General features: G+C 52.2%; 1 protein-coding gene across 5 annotated transcripts in view; it reads left to right on the top strand.

Moving 5' to 3' along the window:
* The window catches only part of TP53BP2 (tumor protein p53 binding protein 2), a 53641-nt gene that overhangs the window by 14933 nt on the left and 20754 nt on the right, over positions 1–17954 (top strand). For 2 of the 5 annotated variants that reach the window (XM_047077182.1, XM_047077183.1), the window contains exons 2-4: positions 9416–9563; positions 14576–14689; positions 17401–17483. In XM_047077182.1, the coding sequence (XP_046933138.1) occupies positions 9416–9563; positions 14576–14689; positions 17401–17483 (345 nt within the window). Of the gene's footprint in view, positions 1–7345; positions 7364–9415; positions 9564–9593; positions 10212–12319; positions 13110–14575; positions 14690–17400; positions 17484–17954 lie in introns of those variants that run through there. The other 3 variants (XM_047077184.1, XM_047077185.1, XM_047077186.1) reach the window with 3 other exon arrangements.

A 17954-nucleotide genomic window follows, 5' to 3' on the forward strand; every position in this document is an offset into this window, starting at 1 on the left:
ACGTGACTCCTAACTGCCATTAGGAATTGGGACTACCCACCTTAACTGCTTTCTGCTAGAAGGGGGGCGGTGACAGGGGTACGGCAGTCCGGGCAGGTTCAGAGGTCGATCCAGAAGTTCAAAATAACGGGAGGGCATCAGGAATGTCTGGGCTAGTAGAACTTTCTTATTTTTCTGGCATATGCAGTGGCTTCTACAAATGACATGAAAAAAGAATATTAGACCAGCAAGCGTTAATGTTCCAAATGCAATGCCTCCTAGGGAGGAGGTCACACCACGGGAAGTAGCCATCCAGAGAGTCCTTGACGTGTGTGGTCAGGTTTTTTTTTGTGTTTTTTTTTTTAAATTTAACTAGCTTTTCCTTCCTCTTCCACATTTATTTGGATCTTTTGATATTATTGCTTAGAATAATTAAGCATTTGAACTAGTTTTTGGTTCTCGATCCTCAATCTTCCTTTGGCCATCCGGTTTCCATAGGAATAGCTCCACAAGGAGTATTTAACTTTACCTCGAGGAAAGATTGATCTTCGATATCCAGATTACTCTAAGTTCAGGCAGTTGTTTATCCGTCCTGGAGCTAGCAGCACTGTCGTCCCTAATTCAGTCAAGTGTCCCTTTCTAGCAAGGGAGTGGGGCTCTCTGACATTATCAAAAAAGAATGTGGAAAAAAAAAACTCTCCACATGCACCCTGGGGGCTGAGAGAAAAATTTAGTCATACGTTTTCCAGAAACGCCTCTGTTAACGCTGTGTTTGGATGGTTGGCCTGGAGTGGAAAGGAGGACAGAAAAGGCGGCTCCAGAGTCAAGAAGCAACTCAATTCCTTCTATTTCCAGAGTTACCTGAGGCTCTGGGTTTCCAGTGGACAGTTGGTTCGGGGGAGCCACCATGATGAGCCCCCCAGGACCCATCCATTCCCTTCAGGGACACAGGTTATCTGAGCTCTGGCAGATTGAGATCCCCGAGGGCATGCAGATCTCCAGTGACTGTCTCCACACAAGGGGCACAGCTTACGGGGTTTCCACTTCTGTTGTCCCCTCTGAGAACATTCTCGTTTCCAGTGCCCTGAATGGCCACGTAAATGGCACTTGGTGCCAGGACCTCGGTCGGGAAGTCCGATCTGACATGGTACGCAAGGTCGCGATGAAGGCCTTAGATTTTTCTTTTTAGGCCTCCTTTCCTGTTCCTGATTCTCCTCTTGATCTCGGTTGTAATATATCCACTTGTTAGCTCATAAGAGCTCCTCCAGGGTCCCTTCCGGGCCAACAGCCAATTTTTGCAGCTTCCTTCGAATATCTGGGGCTGGTTGAGTGACAGATCTGTCCATTAAAATCATCTCAGCTTCAGGGGGTCTCGGCTAAATATAGCCGTGTTTTAACCTTGAACCTTTCCAGGAAGGCTCTCGTCCGGTGTCTGTAAAATAGTGACCGACTTAGCATAATTTAAGGGTTTTACCTCAGACCTCCTTTAGTTTCTCCAACATACAAGCTTGGAAATGGTAGTGATACAGTTCCCCAGTGGGATTATCATAGTTCCAAATTAGGATGTTGGGGCAGAACTGCCTGAACCCCAGTAGGGAACTGGGAGTTCTTGAAGGACCTCCAGCCCCATGGTAATTAAGGAGCTCCTCGTCCCCATATCTCTCGGCGGCTGCCAGAACACCACACTTCCCTGTCTCATTAAGAGTCTGATTCAACAAAAGCATTGTATCTTTCCGGGTCAACTCAGGAACGTAACTCATATTCTGAAAAGTCTCTATATACCCATGAGGGTCATCAGAAAACGAACCTATTCTTTTATCTGTCTTAAATCCTGCAATGAAGAAGGTACTTGTAATCTTATGGTGGTCCCTCCCTGTGTCCCCCACCTCCTGCACCCTAGCTTCTTGTAGGGGAAACACACCTGTTACACTACGGGGAGGGCCTGGGTAAGGTGGGCAGCAGGGAGCAAAAGTGCACGGTTTTTAAGTCTGGATATGTAGATTGAGGACCTGAGCAGGAGGAGGTGGAGGTGGAAGTCTTCCCCTCCCCTGTCTCTGGTCTGCTGTGGGTGCAGCAAGGCGCCCTTAGTTCCCTCCTTTCATTGTTGTGGGCCCTTGGAAAGGGTTGCCAGCAGGCCGGGATCGACCTTGTACGTCCCTCGATTTTCTCTAAAGAGCACTGAACCTAGGGACCTTCTCCCTGTTTCCCTTCACATTTGCAAAACAGGTCAAACTGTAGGATAGCATTATAAGTGATAACTTCCCCCTGGTGGCCAGGTTTCTTCCTCCAGTTTGTATCAGGGCCAGGCCTCGGTGCAAAAGAAAAGGAGTCCCTTTTTCTGTAGGGTTTGTGGATCAAAACCATGCCAGGTTTTCAGAATGCATCCTAAAGGGGTATTGGCCTTGGTTGGGGAATTGCCCATCTATAGGAAGGAGGAGGAAAAGGTGGCCTTCATCTCAGTTTCCTATAGGTGGCCAGGAGAGGCCTCATCTTTTGACCCTGTTGGCCAGGAGAAGCCTCATCTCCTGGCCCCGTGTTTTGGCTGTTTGACTGGTAACAGAAAGCCCTACTTTCTGTCAGTCTTGGGAGGTGCAGAGAGCAGTGGCTCCTACCCAGGCTTGACTCTGCCTCCGAGAGCTGATCTATCTTCCCCAGTTTCTCCTCCATGCTGTATCCCGCCTACAGGACGTTGGGGGGTGGGGGGTATGGACTGTGAGCAAGCAAGGCTCCCCTTGGTTGTAGGATGCACTGATTTTCTTTTGGCCCAACAGTAATTTACATATCGATAGTTGGCTGTTGAGGAGGGGTTAAAAGGGCCAAGGTCTTTAAAAGGGCCAAGGTCTGTTCCCCTGCCTTTTTCAGCAGTGCCCTCGTAAACGTGTTCCAGCCATGTGGATATGCATTTTCGGCATACACTGGGCTAAGTGTAGCAAAATGGCCCCATGAATCCCAGTAAAAGCCCTTTGTCCGTCCCCCATGTCGTTCTAGTATGCTGGAGGAAAGGGATTATGCTCTCTGAGACTGAGGACATGTGGGATCTTCTTTAGTCACCAAGGACTCTCCCTTGGGACTGGAATCCATTCAGATTGCAAGATCTAAAAACAAAACAAGATGAAACTGATCTTTTTTTGTAATACTGGCCTCAGTACTCCTTAGGAGATGAGGAAAAATGGCCCATTAACGGGACACTGCATTTTAATACAGATCTCTTCTGTAAGAAGTAGGGCAAGTGGACTGAGGTACCTCGTGTCCAGGCTTTCTGGCCTTCAGTCAGGACCCAGAACTGAGGGCCTTTTGCAGACTTTGTTTGCCTAAATGTGCTGGCCGGTAAACTCCTTCCTGATACTGGATGATTGTCTGAAAAGGCCTCCGAATAAACCCAGGTTGTCTCTGGAGGCCTCGCGGTGCTGTGTCTGCGTCCTCCGCTCGGGGTCTGTGGTCCGGTCCCTCTCTGCTTGTCCTCCCAGAGGCTCCAGAGTGCCACATGGGGGGGCTGCGGGGTCAGTTCTCAGCTCCGAGTTCGTTGGGCTTCGTTTGAAACACTCTCTTGACTTGGTTGCTGGGCCTCACACTCCTTGGGGTAGTTTCTGTTTCCTTGGTGGTGCCTCAGTCCTTGGCGGAGTGCTTGCTCTCTGGGGGGGGGGGGGTTCTGCAGGTCACGGGGCCAGCTCCAGGCACAGCCCTCGGTGCTCCTCAGTGTCTGGCCCCTCAGGCCTCGTGTCCTCTCGCCCCAGGCAGATGGTCGTGTGTGTGTGTGTGTGTGTGTGTGTGTGTTGCAGCCTCCTTGGCCAGTCCCTGTGTCTGGTAGGCAGCTCCCCTTTGACCCCGATGGTCCGGTCCGTGGGCGCTCCCCTGCCGGCCCCCTCCTCCCCTCCTTGAGGCTCTCCAGGTGCTGAGACCTCACATCCAGGCTCCCGCCCCTGCCCCGCGTTCACATCCCGCCCCTGCCCCGTGCCTCCTGTTGAGCACATCTCCTGGCCCAGCCTTCAGATCTGTCCACGTCTAGCCGTTTTCACCACCCTTGCTGTTCCCTGCCGCTCGGGTCACCGTCCATTGCAGGTACTGCGTGTCCCCTGTGTCTGTTCACGTAGTAGCCAGAATGATTTAAGTGACGTCACTTCACCTCCCTGTTTGGAATCCTCCAATGACCTCTTGTTAAAAAAGAGAAATGGAGATACAGTTCACATACCACCACTCTGAGTGTGCCCTGCAGGGGTTTCTTTCCACCTGTTGTGCAACCGGCACACTAATTCCAGAGCATTTTCATCACGCCTAGAGAGGCCCTGTAGCTGTCAGTGGTCCCTCACCACGACCCTGGCCACCACTGGCGCCTCTGCCTCCAGTGGGCTCTCCACTGGAGTCCACATTCCTTGCTCTGGCCTTTGAATGGTGGTTTCCAGTCATGCGCAGACCCTTGTCCCCCTTCCCGGTTCCACGCAGGCGCTGGGGGTGCAGCCCTGCAGCCCGTGGCGGACAGCCCTCTGTCCACACCCTGGCATGAGGACCAGCGGCCTCATTGGTTCCTCTGTCCCTTGCTCTCTCTACGCTGACCCTGCTCTGCCCCGGGTGTGACCCAGCCCTTCCTCCAGGCCCTTGGGCTCCCTTTCCCCTTAGATGGCTGCAGACTGGGACCGCACACATGCGTGTGGACTGGAGGACTGTGGTCCTGAGCCCCTCCAGGTTCACTCTGCATCCTCCTTCCTGCCCTGTGCTCCCAGACGTGGGGGTCCCTCTCCGCACGGCCCCCTCTGTTTTGAATTTTGTGCTATGTGCTGTGTTCGCTGTTTATTATTTTTTTAAATTTTTTATTTTTTAAAATTTACATCCAAATTAGCATATAGTGAAACAGTGATTTCAGGAGTAGATTCCTTAGTGCCCCTTACTCATTTAGCCCATCCCCCCCTCCCAAAACCCCTCCAGCAACCCTCAGTTTGTTCTCCATATTTAAGAGTCTCTTCTGTTTTGTTCCCCTTCCTGTTTTTATATTATTTTTGTTTCCCTTCCCTTATGTTCATCTGTTTTCTCTCTTAAAGTCCTCCTATGAGTGAAGTCATATGATTTTTGTCTTTCTCTGACTAATTTCACTTAGCATAATACCCTCCAATTCCATCCCCGTAGTTGCAAGTGGCAAGGTTCCATTCTTTTTGATTGTCGAGTAATACTCCATTGTGTGTGTGTATATAGACACATATACACACATATGCGTATACGTATATGCATGTGTATACACATATGTGTATACACCTATATGCATATGTGTGTATACACCTATATGCATATATGTGTATACGTGTGTGCGTATATATATATATATGTATATACCACATCTTCTTTATCCATTCATCCATCAATGGACATTTGGGCTCTTTCCATACTTTGGCTATTGTTGATAGTGCTGCTATAAAATGGGGGTGCCTTCAAAACGTGTCCCTTCGAAACAGCACACCTGTATCCCGTGGATAAATGCCTAGTAGTGCAATTGCTGGGTCCTAGGGTAGTTCTCTTTTTAGTTTTTTTTTTTTTTTTTTTTAATTTTTTTTTTTCAACGTTTATTTATTTTTGGGACAGAGAGAGACAGAGCATGAACGGGGGAGGGGCAGAGAGAGAGGGAGACACAGAATCGGAAACAGGCTCCAGGCTCTGAGCCATCAGCCCAGAGCCCGACGCGGGGCTCGAACTCACGGACCGCGAGATCGTGACCTGGCTGAAGTCGGACGCTTAACCGACTGCGCCACCCAGGCGCCCCATAGTTTTTTGAGGAACCTCCATACTGTTTTCCAGAGTGGCTGCACCAGCTTGCATTCCCACCAACAATGCAAAAGAGACCCTCTTTCTCCACATCCTCGCCAACATCTGTTGTTGCCTGAGTTGTTCATGTGAGCCATTCTGACAGGTGTCAGGTGGTATCTCATTGTGGTTTTGATCTGTATTTCCCTGATGGTGAGTAATGTTGAGCATTTTTTCATGTGTCGGTTGGCCATCAGGATGTGTTTAGAGAAGTGTCTATTCATGGCTTTTGCCCATTTCTTCACTGGGTTATTTGTTTTTGGGGTGTTGAATTTGATAAGTTCTTTATAAATTTTGGATACTAACCCTTTATCTGATATGTCATTTGTAAATATCTTCTCCCATTCTGTCGGTTGCCTTTTAGTTTTGCTGATTGTTTCCTTCGCTGTGCAGAAGCTTTTTATTTTGATGAGGTCCCAGTAGTTCCTTTTTGTTTTTGTTTCCCTTGCCTCCGAGTGTTCGCTGTTTATAAAAGGTGGTTTCCACCTGAGGACTTAGTTTGTTCACTTGACGGTCTGTAAGTACTGAACGAACGGGAAGGATGTTGAAGACGTAAGCTGGCTGGCGTGGTGTATGCTGTAGAGGTGATGGCGGATGGACACTCCCTCGTCTCCGTCCGGCATCGTGTCCAGCTGTGCTGTCCGAGGCGGCTCTGCGACACGCAGGACCAGCTCCAGGGTTCATCCGTTCATACGCCGCCGCTGCGTGCTTGGTGCGCACCAGGCCCCGTGCAGGGTGCTGAGGGTGCAGCATTGACCGTCAGAATGCCGGCCCGTGTGGAGCTGACCCTCTGGAAGGGAAGATGGAGAGAGCAAAGTTAAGTAAATATAATGTGCGCTACGTTAGTGACTATGCCAAGGAGAGCACAAAGCAGGGAGTATGTGCGCGGGTGTGGGTGGTATTGGGATTTTCTGGAAGGGTGGCCAGGGAAGGCCTCACTGGGAAAGCAACATTTGAGTGCAGACCTGAGGGGGGCGGAGGGGGGGCAGCTTGGTGGGCTGCAGACGGAAGGGCAGGTGCACAGGCCCCCAGGACCCGGCATGCGTGCTGCGTGGGAGGGTCACGGACACAGGGCAATGGGGGGTGCTGGAACGGTAACGGGGGCAGCTGCTGGTGTGCGCAGGTCACAAGTCAGCTAATCCACACAAACTTCCCACCTGATACAGCCACAGCCGCAAAGCCCTGCTTCCTCCTCCCGAATTTACTCTGCATCCACAGAGTTGGGGGGTTCACACGCAGCACTACACCCCCCCCACCCCTCCATTTTGTCACCAGATCTGGTCCTGTCTACGGAATATCTCCTTATGCACTGCCCTCATTCAGGCCCTCACTTGGTGCCTGAACTGCTACCTGCGGCTTGCAGGCTGCTGTAGAGAGCTGTCCTGAGCCGTTTGGGTGCCGAAGACTCTTACTTTGAAGGGGAGGACCGGGATTCAGTGATGTGATTTCCCTAAGGCGGTCTAACTAATTATTAACAGAGCTGGGGGTAGAGCCCAGACCTCCTGCCCAGGAGTCTGGAGCAGTGCCACCCGGCTCTCGGCCGAGGACTTCGGGACACCTGCTGCAGTCCGTACCCCAGAGGACCTCTTTGCACGCGGTAGGTAGACGTGGGGTTGGCCTCTGCACTCGCCCCTCACACCAGGGCTGTGGCTCTTCGGGGTTGGTAACCTGCAACAGCCTCTCGTCATTCTTACTTGTGATCCTGCTTAAAGTAAACAAAGCTGTTTCCCAGATAGTAAAGTTTGGGTGACTGGCGCATAGAGCATTTCCCAGTTTTCCTGGTATTTTCCTGCCGTAGGCCGCAGCCTTAAGGGTAAGGCTGGATCGGAAGAGCAGAGTTGACTGTCATTTTAGTGGCCAGGCGGGTCCTTTCCGTGAGTCCTCTTTGTTTATGAAGAGAAAACAGTGCCTGCTCCAGCTCTCAGGGTTGACGTGAGTCTCTGAGGTCCCACAGGGGGACGCGGGCCGGGCCAGGCGCTGGGACCTGTCGCAGCCCCCGGTGTGCTTAGGGCACAGACTGCGCACAGAATGTTCCTGCAGCTTAACGGACACCTTAAGCCCGTTGTTTACGGTAAAAGCGTTCCTGTTTTTGAGGCGCTCAGGTTCAGGGAGAGCATTGGTGTGGGGAACGCTGCCGAGTGCCAGCTCCGTTACTGTCATCTGCCCTGGTGATTCTGTCTAGGCTGCGTGGGTGTGCGTTCACGGGCTGCCTTTCTGGCCGGGTGAGGCCTGGAACCATGTGTCTTTATTAATAGAGCTCGTCGGGGTGTGAAAACCGGATAGAGTTAGCTTGGAAGCTTCTCAGCTCATCCTGGGAGAGGGTGCAGGATTTTTCACGTCCTACGTATTGTTGCAACGGTGCCCACTGTTGTAACGTTTCTGGGTTACCTGCTCGTGCGCTCCGGTCTTCCGGGTTACTTTGCACGTGCACGTGCTCCTGTGCGTTGAGAGCTTGGACTGTCCGAAGGGGGGGACTGTGCCCTGCAGAGGACACGGGCGGGGCGAAGGAGGGGCTGCAGGGTGCCCGGGGAGTGCGTCCTGCCGTGCGTGTGTCCTTGTGGCGTCCTGAGCTGCCTTCTTGCAGGGAAACGTGTGCTGCGGCTGTCGCATCCAGCCTGGGGGGCGAGGGTGTCCGGGCAGGGGCAGCGGGGTGCTGTGGGTGCCGGGACTGCCCCGTGATCTCGCGTGTCCTCGTGCACGCAGTGCGCGTCCTGCTGCTGCTGGGTGGCCTTACAACTCGAACTTCTCGCGGTGCTTAGTGGTGGTTAATTATGTTTACAGAAGGCGTGCTGGTCCACAGGTTGACGTGCCAACGACTCTGCCTTTCTCTTTGGGGAAGTATTTCCACAGGATGGATGCCCGCAGTTGGGCCCCTTTGAGGTGGTTCTTTATCCTGATGTCTGTCGACTGGCATGGAGGAGGCACCCCCGGAGTTGAGGGTGCCAGGGTCGCTTGCCTGCGTGGCTGGGCTGGGAACGGACGACATTTTGGGGGGTAATTGAATGGGTGTGAGAGTTTGCACTCTTTGCTCTATCAGTGTTAAGATACAGCATCTGCTCTTAGAAGGAGAGGCTTTGCTAACGGGGTTAGATTCCAGCCTCTGCTGCCCGAGTGTTTACGAGGTCAGCCAAGTGTTACCCTAAGAGTCGTTCTGCTCGTACCTCGTCGACGGAGACATAGGCATTTGATTTGATTAAAACGTTTTCGCCCCAAAAACACAATGGTTTGAGTAGGTGATACACGCGCGTGGCGTAAATACTAGATTTCCCTCCATGTTCTGCCTCCTGCTTCCCTTCCCCACCTCTAGAGCGATACGTGTCACGTTCTAGGTCTCCCTCCAAAGAGCCTGCGCACGTGTGGTGGCCCGGCTGCCCTCGGGATTGGTGGGCAGCTCTGTTTCCAGGACGGGTGGGGCACACACCACGAACCGTATGAGTCTGTGATAAACAGATGACAGACAGCGTCATGGAAAGACTCGGTTTGGCCTTTTGTGTGAGCTGGTTTGACCGAACGCCAGGGACCCCAGGGGCTCTGCAGGCTGTGTGCCGCGGGGGGCGTGGGGGGGGGAGGGCTGCCAGCACATACGCACTTGGACGGGGGCTCTGGGGACAGGAATGGACGCTGACAGCTGCTGTCTCTCTCTTGGCAGATGTTCCTCACCGTGTTCCTCAGCGACAACGAGCAGCACTTCACCGAGGTCCCCGTGACCCCCGAAACCACGTGCCGAGATGTGGTGGATCTGTGCAAAGAACCTGGAGAGAGCGAGTGCCACCTGGCTGAAGTGCGCTGCGGCTCCGGTACGAGGCGGGCACCCCGCGCGCCCCTTAGGCCGCGTTGTGTGGTTGCTGGATTGTAGACGTGGCGGCACACGTGCGTCGGGAGCGCGTCCGTCCAGCTGTGGTGTGACACATAAAGCCTTTCTGCTCTTTCTTTCCCTGCGATACACTGAAGCCGCCATGGTGTGCGCGGTCAGAGGACAGGCAGTGATGCACCGGTGGAAGCTTCCGGTAAACCGTATGGTGCTCACGAGGTGCTTTCTGGGTGCTTGGACTTGACTGAGTTAGAGACGTGAGGCGTCCTGAGTGCATCGCCCTCTGCACGTGTTTGCAGGTTTTTAAGGAAGGCGGTCGGTGTGGCGTCACCGTGGTGGGGGGGGGGATTGAGGTCTTGGGTATTGTTTTAAGCTTTGCGATCAATCCCTCACTCTAGTTCTCTGTATCTTTGTAGCTCTGAAGCGGGACAGCCTGCTCTTGCCCCTGAGGAGTTTGTAGATGGAGTAATTTTCCGTCATTTGTGCCTCAGTCCTGTGCAGCCTGCATGAGCGCCCCCTGCCCCCCGGTGTCCCGGCGCCGGCCGCACACCGTGGGGACTGGGTCCACGCCGTTCCCGATGCTCCGGTGGCCCAGGCGAGACCTCCTGGTCACCTTTGGTCGACTCGCTTACCGGTGGGCGTCCTAGAGGTCTCGTGCCCTCTCCCTGGGTCACTTCCTCCCTTCCCCCCGGCAGGGGAGCTAGAGTAGACCATTTGCTAGAGGGGCCCGAACGGTAGTCTGACTTTCCTCTTCTCAGTGACTTGCTTTCTGCTTAGAATCAAATCCACACTCTGATCTTGGACTGTGGCTGCCGGATACTGGCTCCTCCCCGTCCTCCTGCAGCTCTCTGGTGTTCCTGAATGATCCCCGCTCCTTCCCTCCTTAGGGCCACAGGCGCCGGCTCCTTTACTGCCTGGGTCGCTCTCCCTCCAGGTTTTGCCGCCTGGACTTCAGCTGAAACGTTACCTCCTGCTGAAGTAGCTGTGATGTCACCCTGATCTGCCCCTCTGCTAAGACACGTCACGCTGGTTCTTGAGCGTTCACGTCTCTTGCCGCTTTAATCCCCGTGGCCCCACACACGTGCACTTGAACGTCGCTCCCTAAGAGGAGAGGCCTCGTGTGTCCCTGTCATTGGTGTGCCCGGCTCAGGGGAGGGCCTGGGGTCTGGCGGTGCTCAGGGAGCACTTCCTGAGTGAATCCGCACACTGCTGGATGCTTCTGGCAGCCTCCTTGCATCGGAAGTGACCTTGTGTATGGTTTACTGAGGTGATCGGAAGCACCCGTGGTGCGCCCCTCACCTTCTCTCCAGACCCGCCTGCCCTTCCTCCCTTTTCCTAGAGGAAGAGGCGTCCCTCTCTTTGCCGAGGCTCAGTGTCTCCCGGAAACTCTGATTCTACCTGTTCTTTCTTCTCTCGTGTCTTGCTCACTTGAGTTCCCTTTACTATGTGATGATGATGTTTAGAAGATTTTCTGTCTTCTAACTTATGTTTTAGTTTTTTAAAGTTATTTGGAGAAAGATAGAGCAGGTGGGGGAGGGGCAGAAAGGAGGAGACGAGTCCCAAGCAGGCTCCACACTGTCAGCGCAGAGCCTGACGTGGGGCTCGAATTCACAAACCTCGAGATCGTGACCTGAGCCAAGATCAGTCAGCGGCTGAACCACCCAGGCGCCCCTCCTCTTCTAGTTTTTAAAATAAATGACGGCACCTGAACGTATTCTCTTTTGTAAAAGAGGAAATAATATAGACAGAATAGAAGCGCGTCTCTACTCCCATCCCTCGGTACTCCATGTAATTGCTCCTTTTTAAAAATTATTACTATTTTTAATGTTTTATTTTACTTTTTGAGAGAGCGTGAGCTAGCGGGGGTGGTGCAGAGAGAGAGAGGGAGACACAGAATCCGAAGCAGCTCCAGGCTCCGCTCTGTCAGTGTAGAGCCCGAGGTGGGGCTCGAGCCCATGAGCTGAGAGGTCGTGAGCTGAGATCCAGGGTAAATGCTGGGCCACCCGGCACCCCCTGGGTTTCCATTTTCAGAGAATTGTTTCCCTGTAGCCATTGCTCAGGTTTCCCTTGGCTTTTTTGCCTCTTGATCTGTAGGCGTTAAAACCAAAACCAACTACTCTGCAGCCTGGGTCTCTCTGTGTGATTTACAAGGCTTCTTCTTTACTTCGAGGCTGTGAACCCGCTCTCCTGGTCCGTAAAGCTGGTTTTAGTGGTTTCTGTCCCTCCCCCATCAGTCTGTGACTCGTGAGAGTTAGGGGGCCGGTTCTTGTCTCCAGACAGAGAGTGAGTTGTTCTGAGTGCCCCTCCGATCGGTGCTCTCTTCCTTCCCGATGTGAGCCGTCTCTGTGTACGTGGTAGATCTCGTGCCAGGTTCACTCCTGCCAGCTTCCGTCAGTCACTTGTGTCTTTTGTTCACAACAGAACCAAACTGTTCTAAGTACTGTGTGGTTTTCGTGCGTGTTAGGGATCGGTGAGCCAGGTGTGCATTTCATTGTTCTGCTTTTTTTGTGTTTTCGAATATTTGTTTATTTCTGAGAGAGCGAATATGTGTAGGCGTGAGAGAGGGGCAGAGAGAGAGACAGAATCCCAAGCAGGCTCTGCACTGTCATGGGGCTCAAACTCACGAACCGTGAGATCAGGGCCTGTGCCGAAATCAAGAGTCAGAGGCTTGACCGACTGAGCCTACCCCCCACCCCACCCCCAGGCACCCCTGTTTTTCAAAGAATACCTGAGCTGTTCTTCTATATATTTTTTTTTTCAGATACAATGTAGAAGGACCTTAAAAGGTTCCAGGAAAAATCCTATTGGGATTTGGATGGGTTGTAGTGAATTCATAATTCATTTGAGGGTTGCTGGTGTGGTGCTGTGGTTAGGAGCAAGATCTTGGGTATCAAGTCCTGTCTCTGCCCTTTACTAGCCTTCTAACCTCACCGTCCTCCCCGGAATCCCTCCCTGGAATCCATGGCAGACCCCGCTCACCTGGGGCAGGGGGTGTGGGCAGGGGGTCTGCAGAACCCGAAGTGTGCTCCTGCACTTGCGGTCAGTCCTCCCGGCCAGCGGGACCCCGGCTCCCAGACCTGCTGAGCAGTCCCCCCATGGGGACTGGGGTTTCTTCACTTCCTTGACTTGTCTCTTGGCTCCTGGAGCCTGGGGGTTTCACCTCATTTTTCTGAAAGCTTGCGCGCGTGTGTGTGTGCGTGTGCGTGTGTGCCTATGTTGGGTGAGGAGGTAGAAGGTCTGCTCAGAAGTGCTTTTGGGGGTGTCTTTCTTGTCAGGGGTGTTCCTTTTGGGGGGGTCTTAGAATTTCTGTGGCTTGTGGAAGAGACGGGACCTCTGAACTCCGCGTGTTGTTTTACCGTGACTGGAAGCACGACTGTACTTTGTTGGAGCTGACGGGACTGAGTTCAGGGTCAGTCCACAAAACGGGCTGCCTGTTCTCCGCCCTGTGGTCGCTGCAGGTGCTGGCGTCGTGGTCTCGGTTACTGGCAGGCGCGCCGAGTTCTCGCCGGCCGCTTCAACGTCCTCACGTTGAGTAAGTAGCACACTGACGTCACTGGAGCTGCTCCGATTGGGAGCAGTTGTGTCCGCGAGCAGTAGGTTTGGTGTTTATATCCAGATCCTGGAGATGACAAGGTATTTTGAGGGGAGCTTACAACCATGGTTTCTCCTGAATTTCGCATTTATTAGAGTGTTTAGCTGTGTCCTTTTGTCTCTAGAAAAGTTTGACAGCTGTCGGTCTCACCGGAAGAGGGGCCGAATAGACATGCAGCGAACGACGTGGGGGGTTGGGGTACCGGCCCCCTGGGGCACAGTCGAAAACCCACATGTGACTTTCAGCTACCCCCAGACTGCTTACGGCCTGCTGTCGCCCGGGAAGTCCGGTAGCCCATGTTGTGTATGTTGTGTGTATTACACACTGTTCTTCAGTCAAGGAAGCTAGAGAGAAGATGCTAGTAAGGAAATCATAAGGAACGTGGAGTGCCTTGGGGGCTCAGTAAGTTAAGTGTTGTCTTCGGCTCAGGTCATGATCTCCCGGTTCCTGAGTTCGAGCCCCCGCATCAGGCTCTGCACTGACCGTGCAGACCCTGCTTGGGATTCTGTTTCTCCCTCTCTCTGCCCTCCCTGGCTCACATTCTCTATCTCTCTCTCAAAGTAAAGAAACCGTAAAAAAACAAAAAACCATAAGGAATATTTACAGGACTGCACTGTATTTATCAAAAAAATTCCCGCATAAGTGGACGTGGGCAGGTCATAGCTGTTACTCAAGGGTCTATTGTGTTTTCAGTGCAGTAAGCAGCCTTTTGTTAGGAAACGGGTATGTCTGATTTTTTTTTTTAACATAGTTTATAGAATTATAACTTAAAAATAGCCTAATAGGAAGACTAGGCTGTTTGGAAAGTTATTTTTAATTTCTTGTTTGTATGCTTAGAGAGCCCTAGAACATCCGAGTTAGAAAGGACCTCAGAGACCATCCTGTGTCACAGTTGACAGACTTCAGAAACCCCTCGAGGTCACCGGCGGCTAGTCCATCAGGCACTGAGCTAGAGTCCCGTGCTCCTGGCAGCTGGCCCTGACCGGTTCCTCTTTCCTGTGCCCCCTGGTTGGACACGGACTGTGTGGAGCATCTGTGACACTGTATTTCTAAGGGCTCTTTTATTTTACTTTTTAAAAATTTTTTTGAAGTTTATTCATTTTTGGGGGGGGGGGAGTGAGGGACAGAGAGAGAGGGAGACACAGGATCCGAAGCAACTCCAGGCTCCGAGCCATTAGCACAGAGCCCGACGTGGGGCTCGAATTCACAAACCACGAGATCGTGACCTGAACCCAAGTCTGACACTTAACCGACCGAGCCACCCAGGTGCCCCATCTAAGGGCTCTTTTAATGGGAAAAAAGTTATCTAAGACGCTAAGTATTCCCATCAGCAGAATCTGCACGAAGGATGGGAGCAAATGCCCTTCGTTGGACCTGCAGGTCACATGATGTGTTTGTTTCCATAGAGCGTCCGGTTGCTGATAACGAGCGCATGTTTGAGGCTCTGCAGCGGTCTGGAAGTCAGAGGAACGAAGTTCGTTTCTTCCTTCGTCACGAACGGCCCCCCGGCAGGGACACAGGTGGGTAGCGTCGTGTGAATCCGAACAGGGCTGTGGACATTGCTTGCTTTGGAAGGGGTGGGGGGTGTCGGGAGCCTGGTGACTTGAGTGAGGGTGCAGGAGAGGGAGGGAGTGGAGGCCTGAGGACGGCCCAGCTGCCAAGACCTGACCGCCAGGGAGCCAAGGGTGTGGTTTGCTTTGATTTGTGGTGTTTGAAGAGGGGAGAATCGGGCGGAAAGGAGTCCCTAGAGCAGGAGGTGGAAATTTGGGGGCGGCGATGTGTGCTGGCGGGTCCCTGAGGAGCGGCGCCCTCAGCCCGCGAGACCTTCTCCTGGGTGCAGAGGGAGAGAGGACAGATGCGGTTGGCGGTGGTGTGGGGTCTGGAGGAAGGGCTTCTGGTCGTCTTCTCTGAGGTTGGGGGGGGCACAGAGGCCCACGTGAGCCGTCACAGGGAACAGAAGAGCGTCAGCCACGGACTCGGGACACCGCGGATCCCAGACCCTGGGCTTTCCTTCTAGCCGGCCTCTGCAGTCTGGATGTTGGAAGAAGACGGTTAGATTGCCCCAGAGTTGGGGTTTTGCCGGCCCAATCGGGAGGAGGACACGGACGGCGTCTCAGCTGGTGGGAAGGGGTGGAGGGGAGCTGCAGGGAGAGGCTAGGCAGGGGAGGAGACTGCGGTCCCGGGTTCCTGAACAGGTGCAGGGTTCGAACCCAGACCGTCTAAATTCAGGATCCCAGAGGGAGAGCACTTGTAGGGGATTTGGGCCAGGAGATGAGCCAGGGTTAGGGGCTGAGAGGCGGGCTTTGGACGGAGGCTGTGGGGGTCAGGTGGTCGCAGCTGTGGGGATGAGGGTTCTCACCGGGGCGTGCAGATGAGGTAAGGAGGGAGAAGACGCCAGTGGAGGGACGCCGGGCCGACCATGGCTGACCCTGAGGGTGGAGCCGTCCTGGGGACCCTGAGGGGCTCTGTTCCTGGGGGAAGCCCCCCGATAAGTGGGAGTACTAGGTATTTCTAAAAGTGTGAGAACCTTTAAAATGGGAACTTGAGGGTTTGTGATCTCAGGACATTACTCTCGTGAGTAGGAATGTAGGAAACAGGTGTTCGCTATCATGTAACAACATCTCGAGTTTACTGCCTTAATCCAAGCGCCCGCGTGGTGCCCAGCCATTAGAAATGCTTACGTGTGGCGTGTGACGTAGTGTGGCCTCGTCCCCACTGCAGGAGAGTGCGGGCACGCAGGTGACCTGCCCTGTCCGAGGTCACACGTCTGGGGCGGAACCTGGAGCACAGCCGAGACCCCTCAGTCAGGCTGGCCACACGCTCTCCATCCTCACTGCTGTCTGTAGGTGTCCTTTAAACCCTCACCTATTTTGTTCCCGAGCCGCCTTTCTTGTAGTTGTAAATTGGCGTCTGCAATCGCATTTTTGTTTTGTCCTTTACTTACATTATCGCACACATCCTCTGGTAATAAGTTGAATTTTACCTTTTCACCCAACAGTTCCCATGTCTTCTGGGTAGGTCGTGGGTAAATTATTAAATAGGAGTGCAGTACACAGCCTCAGTGTGTCTGTAAGGTGAGAAGCCCAGTCCAAAGATCGAGGAGCCGTTTACATTGTCGCACACACCAGGGCCCCGCAGCGTTCGAACTGGGCCGCAGCGGCATCCGCCAGTGAGGTGCGAGTCTGGGTTAGGGGACGCCCGCCCTCTTCCCTGTGCCCTTGGCCCAGGACCTGGGCCTCTGACTCTGATTGAGTCCTGAACATGCTAACGAGACACTGGTTGCATGCCCTCTCTTTGAGGTGGTGAAGAAAACAATTACTCTTAAGTGGCAGGTTTTTTTTCTTGTGGAAATATCGTGACAGGTGACTTGAGCCGCGTTGTCAGAACTGAACAGTGTTTTAAAAATAAAGCTAGTGCGTTCGCGTTAGGTGTCCGCGTGATACCTGGCTCTGAGGACAGACGTTTACTTATGGGCGCAGGAATCTGTGCTGAGCTTCAAGTAGGTATAATAGACATTTAATTGAAAAGAAATTTTAATTTAAAATTTCTTGGGAGATCTGTGTTTTCTAATATACAGGAAGTACAGATATAAGCTTAATTTTCTATATTTAAAAAGCTGTTGATATTTCAAATTACAAATTTCTTACACTGTATCAGTTTAAATTTTTTTTTAATTTTTATTTTGCAAGAGAGACTGAGCACCAGCGGGGGAGGGTCAGAGAGAGAGGGAGACACAGAATCCAAAGCAGGCTTCAGGCCCCAGAAAAATACTTTTTAGCCAGTAAAGCAGAATATACAGTGTTCTCTAGTTAGTATTTTCCCAAGTTAAGAAAATGGAAATTTTTTTACTGAAATAAATGGGGAAGTACTTCATAGTACTTATGAACTACCATAAAATGTCCCCAGTAAACCAAAAATATTCAAGACGGCTCTTAACTCTGTTTTCAGTTGCTTCTTTTCAGTGGAAGTTACAAACACACCTGATGAGCACGGGGAAGGATGGATTTAATTTTCACTTATTTCTTTCGGTGAAAGTTGTTGATCTCACAACCGACTAGCTAAGTGGAGAGCCAGGAGCAGCAGTGTGAACAAATGATGGGAGGTGTTTTGTTTACGGCGTCCTTTCTGCTTCCGGTATCCAGGAGCGATAGTGACAACCCCAAGGTGACCTGCTCCTTATGGCACCTGTCCGTTCTAGTATTAATGCCTGGTTTTTGAATTTTGTGCTTAGTGAGTGGACCAAGGTCTCAGGATCCAAGTTTAAGAAGAAACGGTGTAAAAGTTCCTGGTGAACATCGAAGGAAGGAGAATGGCGTAAGTGATCGTTTTTTTGTTTCTATCTGCGCCGCACGTGTGCCAGTGATCTGCCGTTTTGACCTTCAACTCGCATTCATTATTACTTTGTTCTCCAATGGGTTGTGAAGGATGGCCCTCTTCTGTAAAGGTTATTGTAAATTTATTTCATACAAAGGATTGATTTTAATGATCTCGGCATGGGTGACTGTCGAGAGCAGTTTTAGATGCTGGAAATGCCTCACATTCAGAACAAAACAAATGTTGAGCAAGTAATGAGTTTTAGTAAGTATCTTTGGGGGCACCTGGTAGACATTTTCTTTTCAGAGCTCAGAATTTGTAATATGGTTAGGGATTCGCCGCGTTATCTTTCCCCAGTCTATGGTAAATTTATGTGAGAATCCAGACCATTTGCTCCTCTTTCCCCAAATTCTCCTTGTTTCTCTTAGATCTTACGCTTCTCTTACGGGGCTGGAAGGCTCATATAAAGAT

The sequence above is a fragment of the Lynx rufus genome, unplaced genomic scaffold (assembly GCF_022079265.1).
Source record: "Lynx rufus isolate CCGP_SWC_20201006 ecotype Redwood Valley unplaced genomic scaffold, mLynRuf1.p SCAF_15, whole genome shotgun sequence".
Taxonomy (NCBI): domain Eukaryota; kingdom Metazoa; phylum Chordata; class Mammalia; order Carnivora; family Felidae; genus Lynx; species Lynx rufus.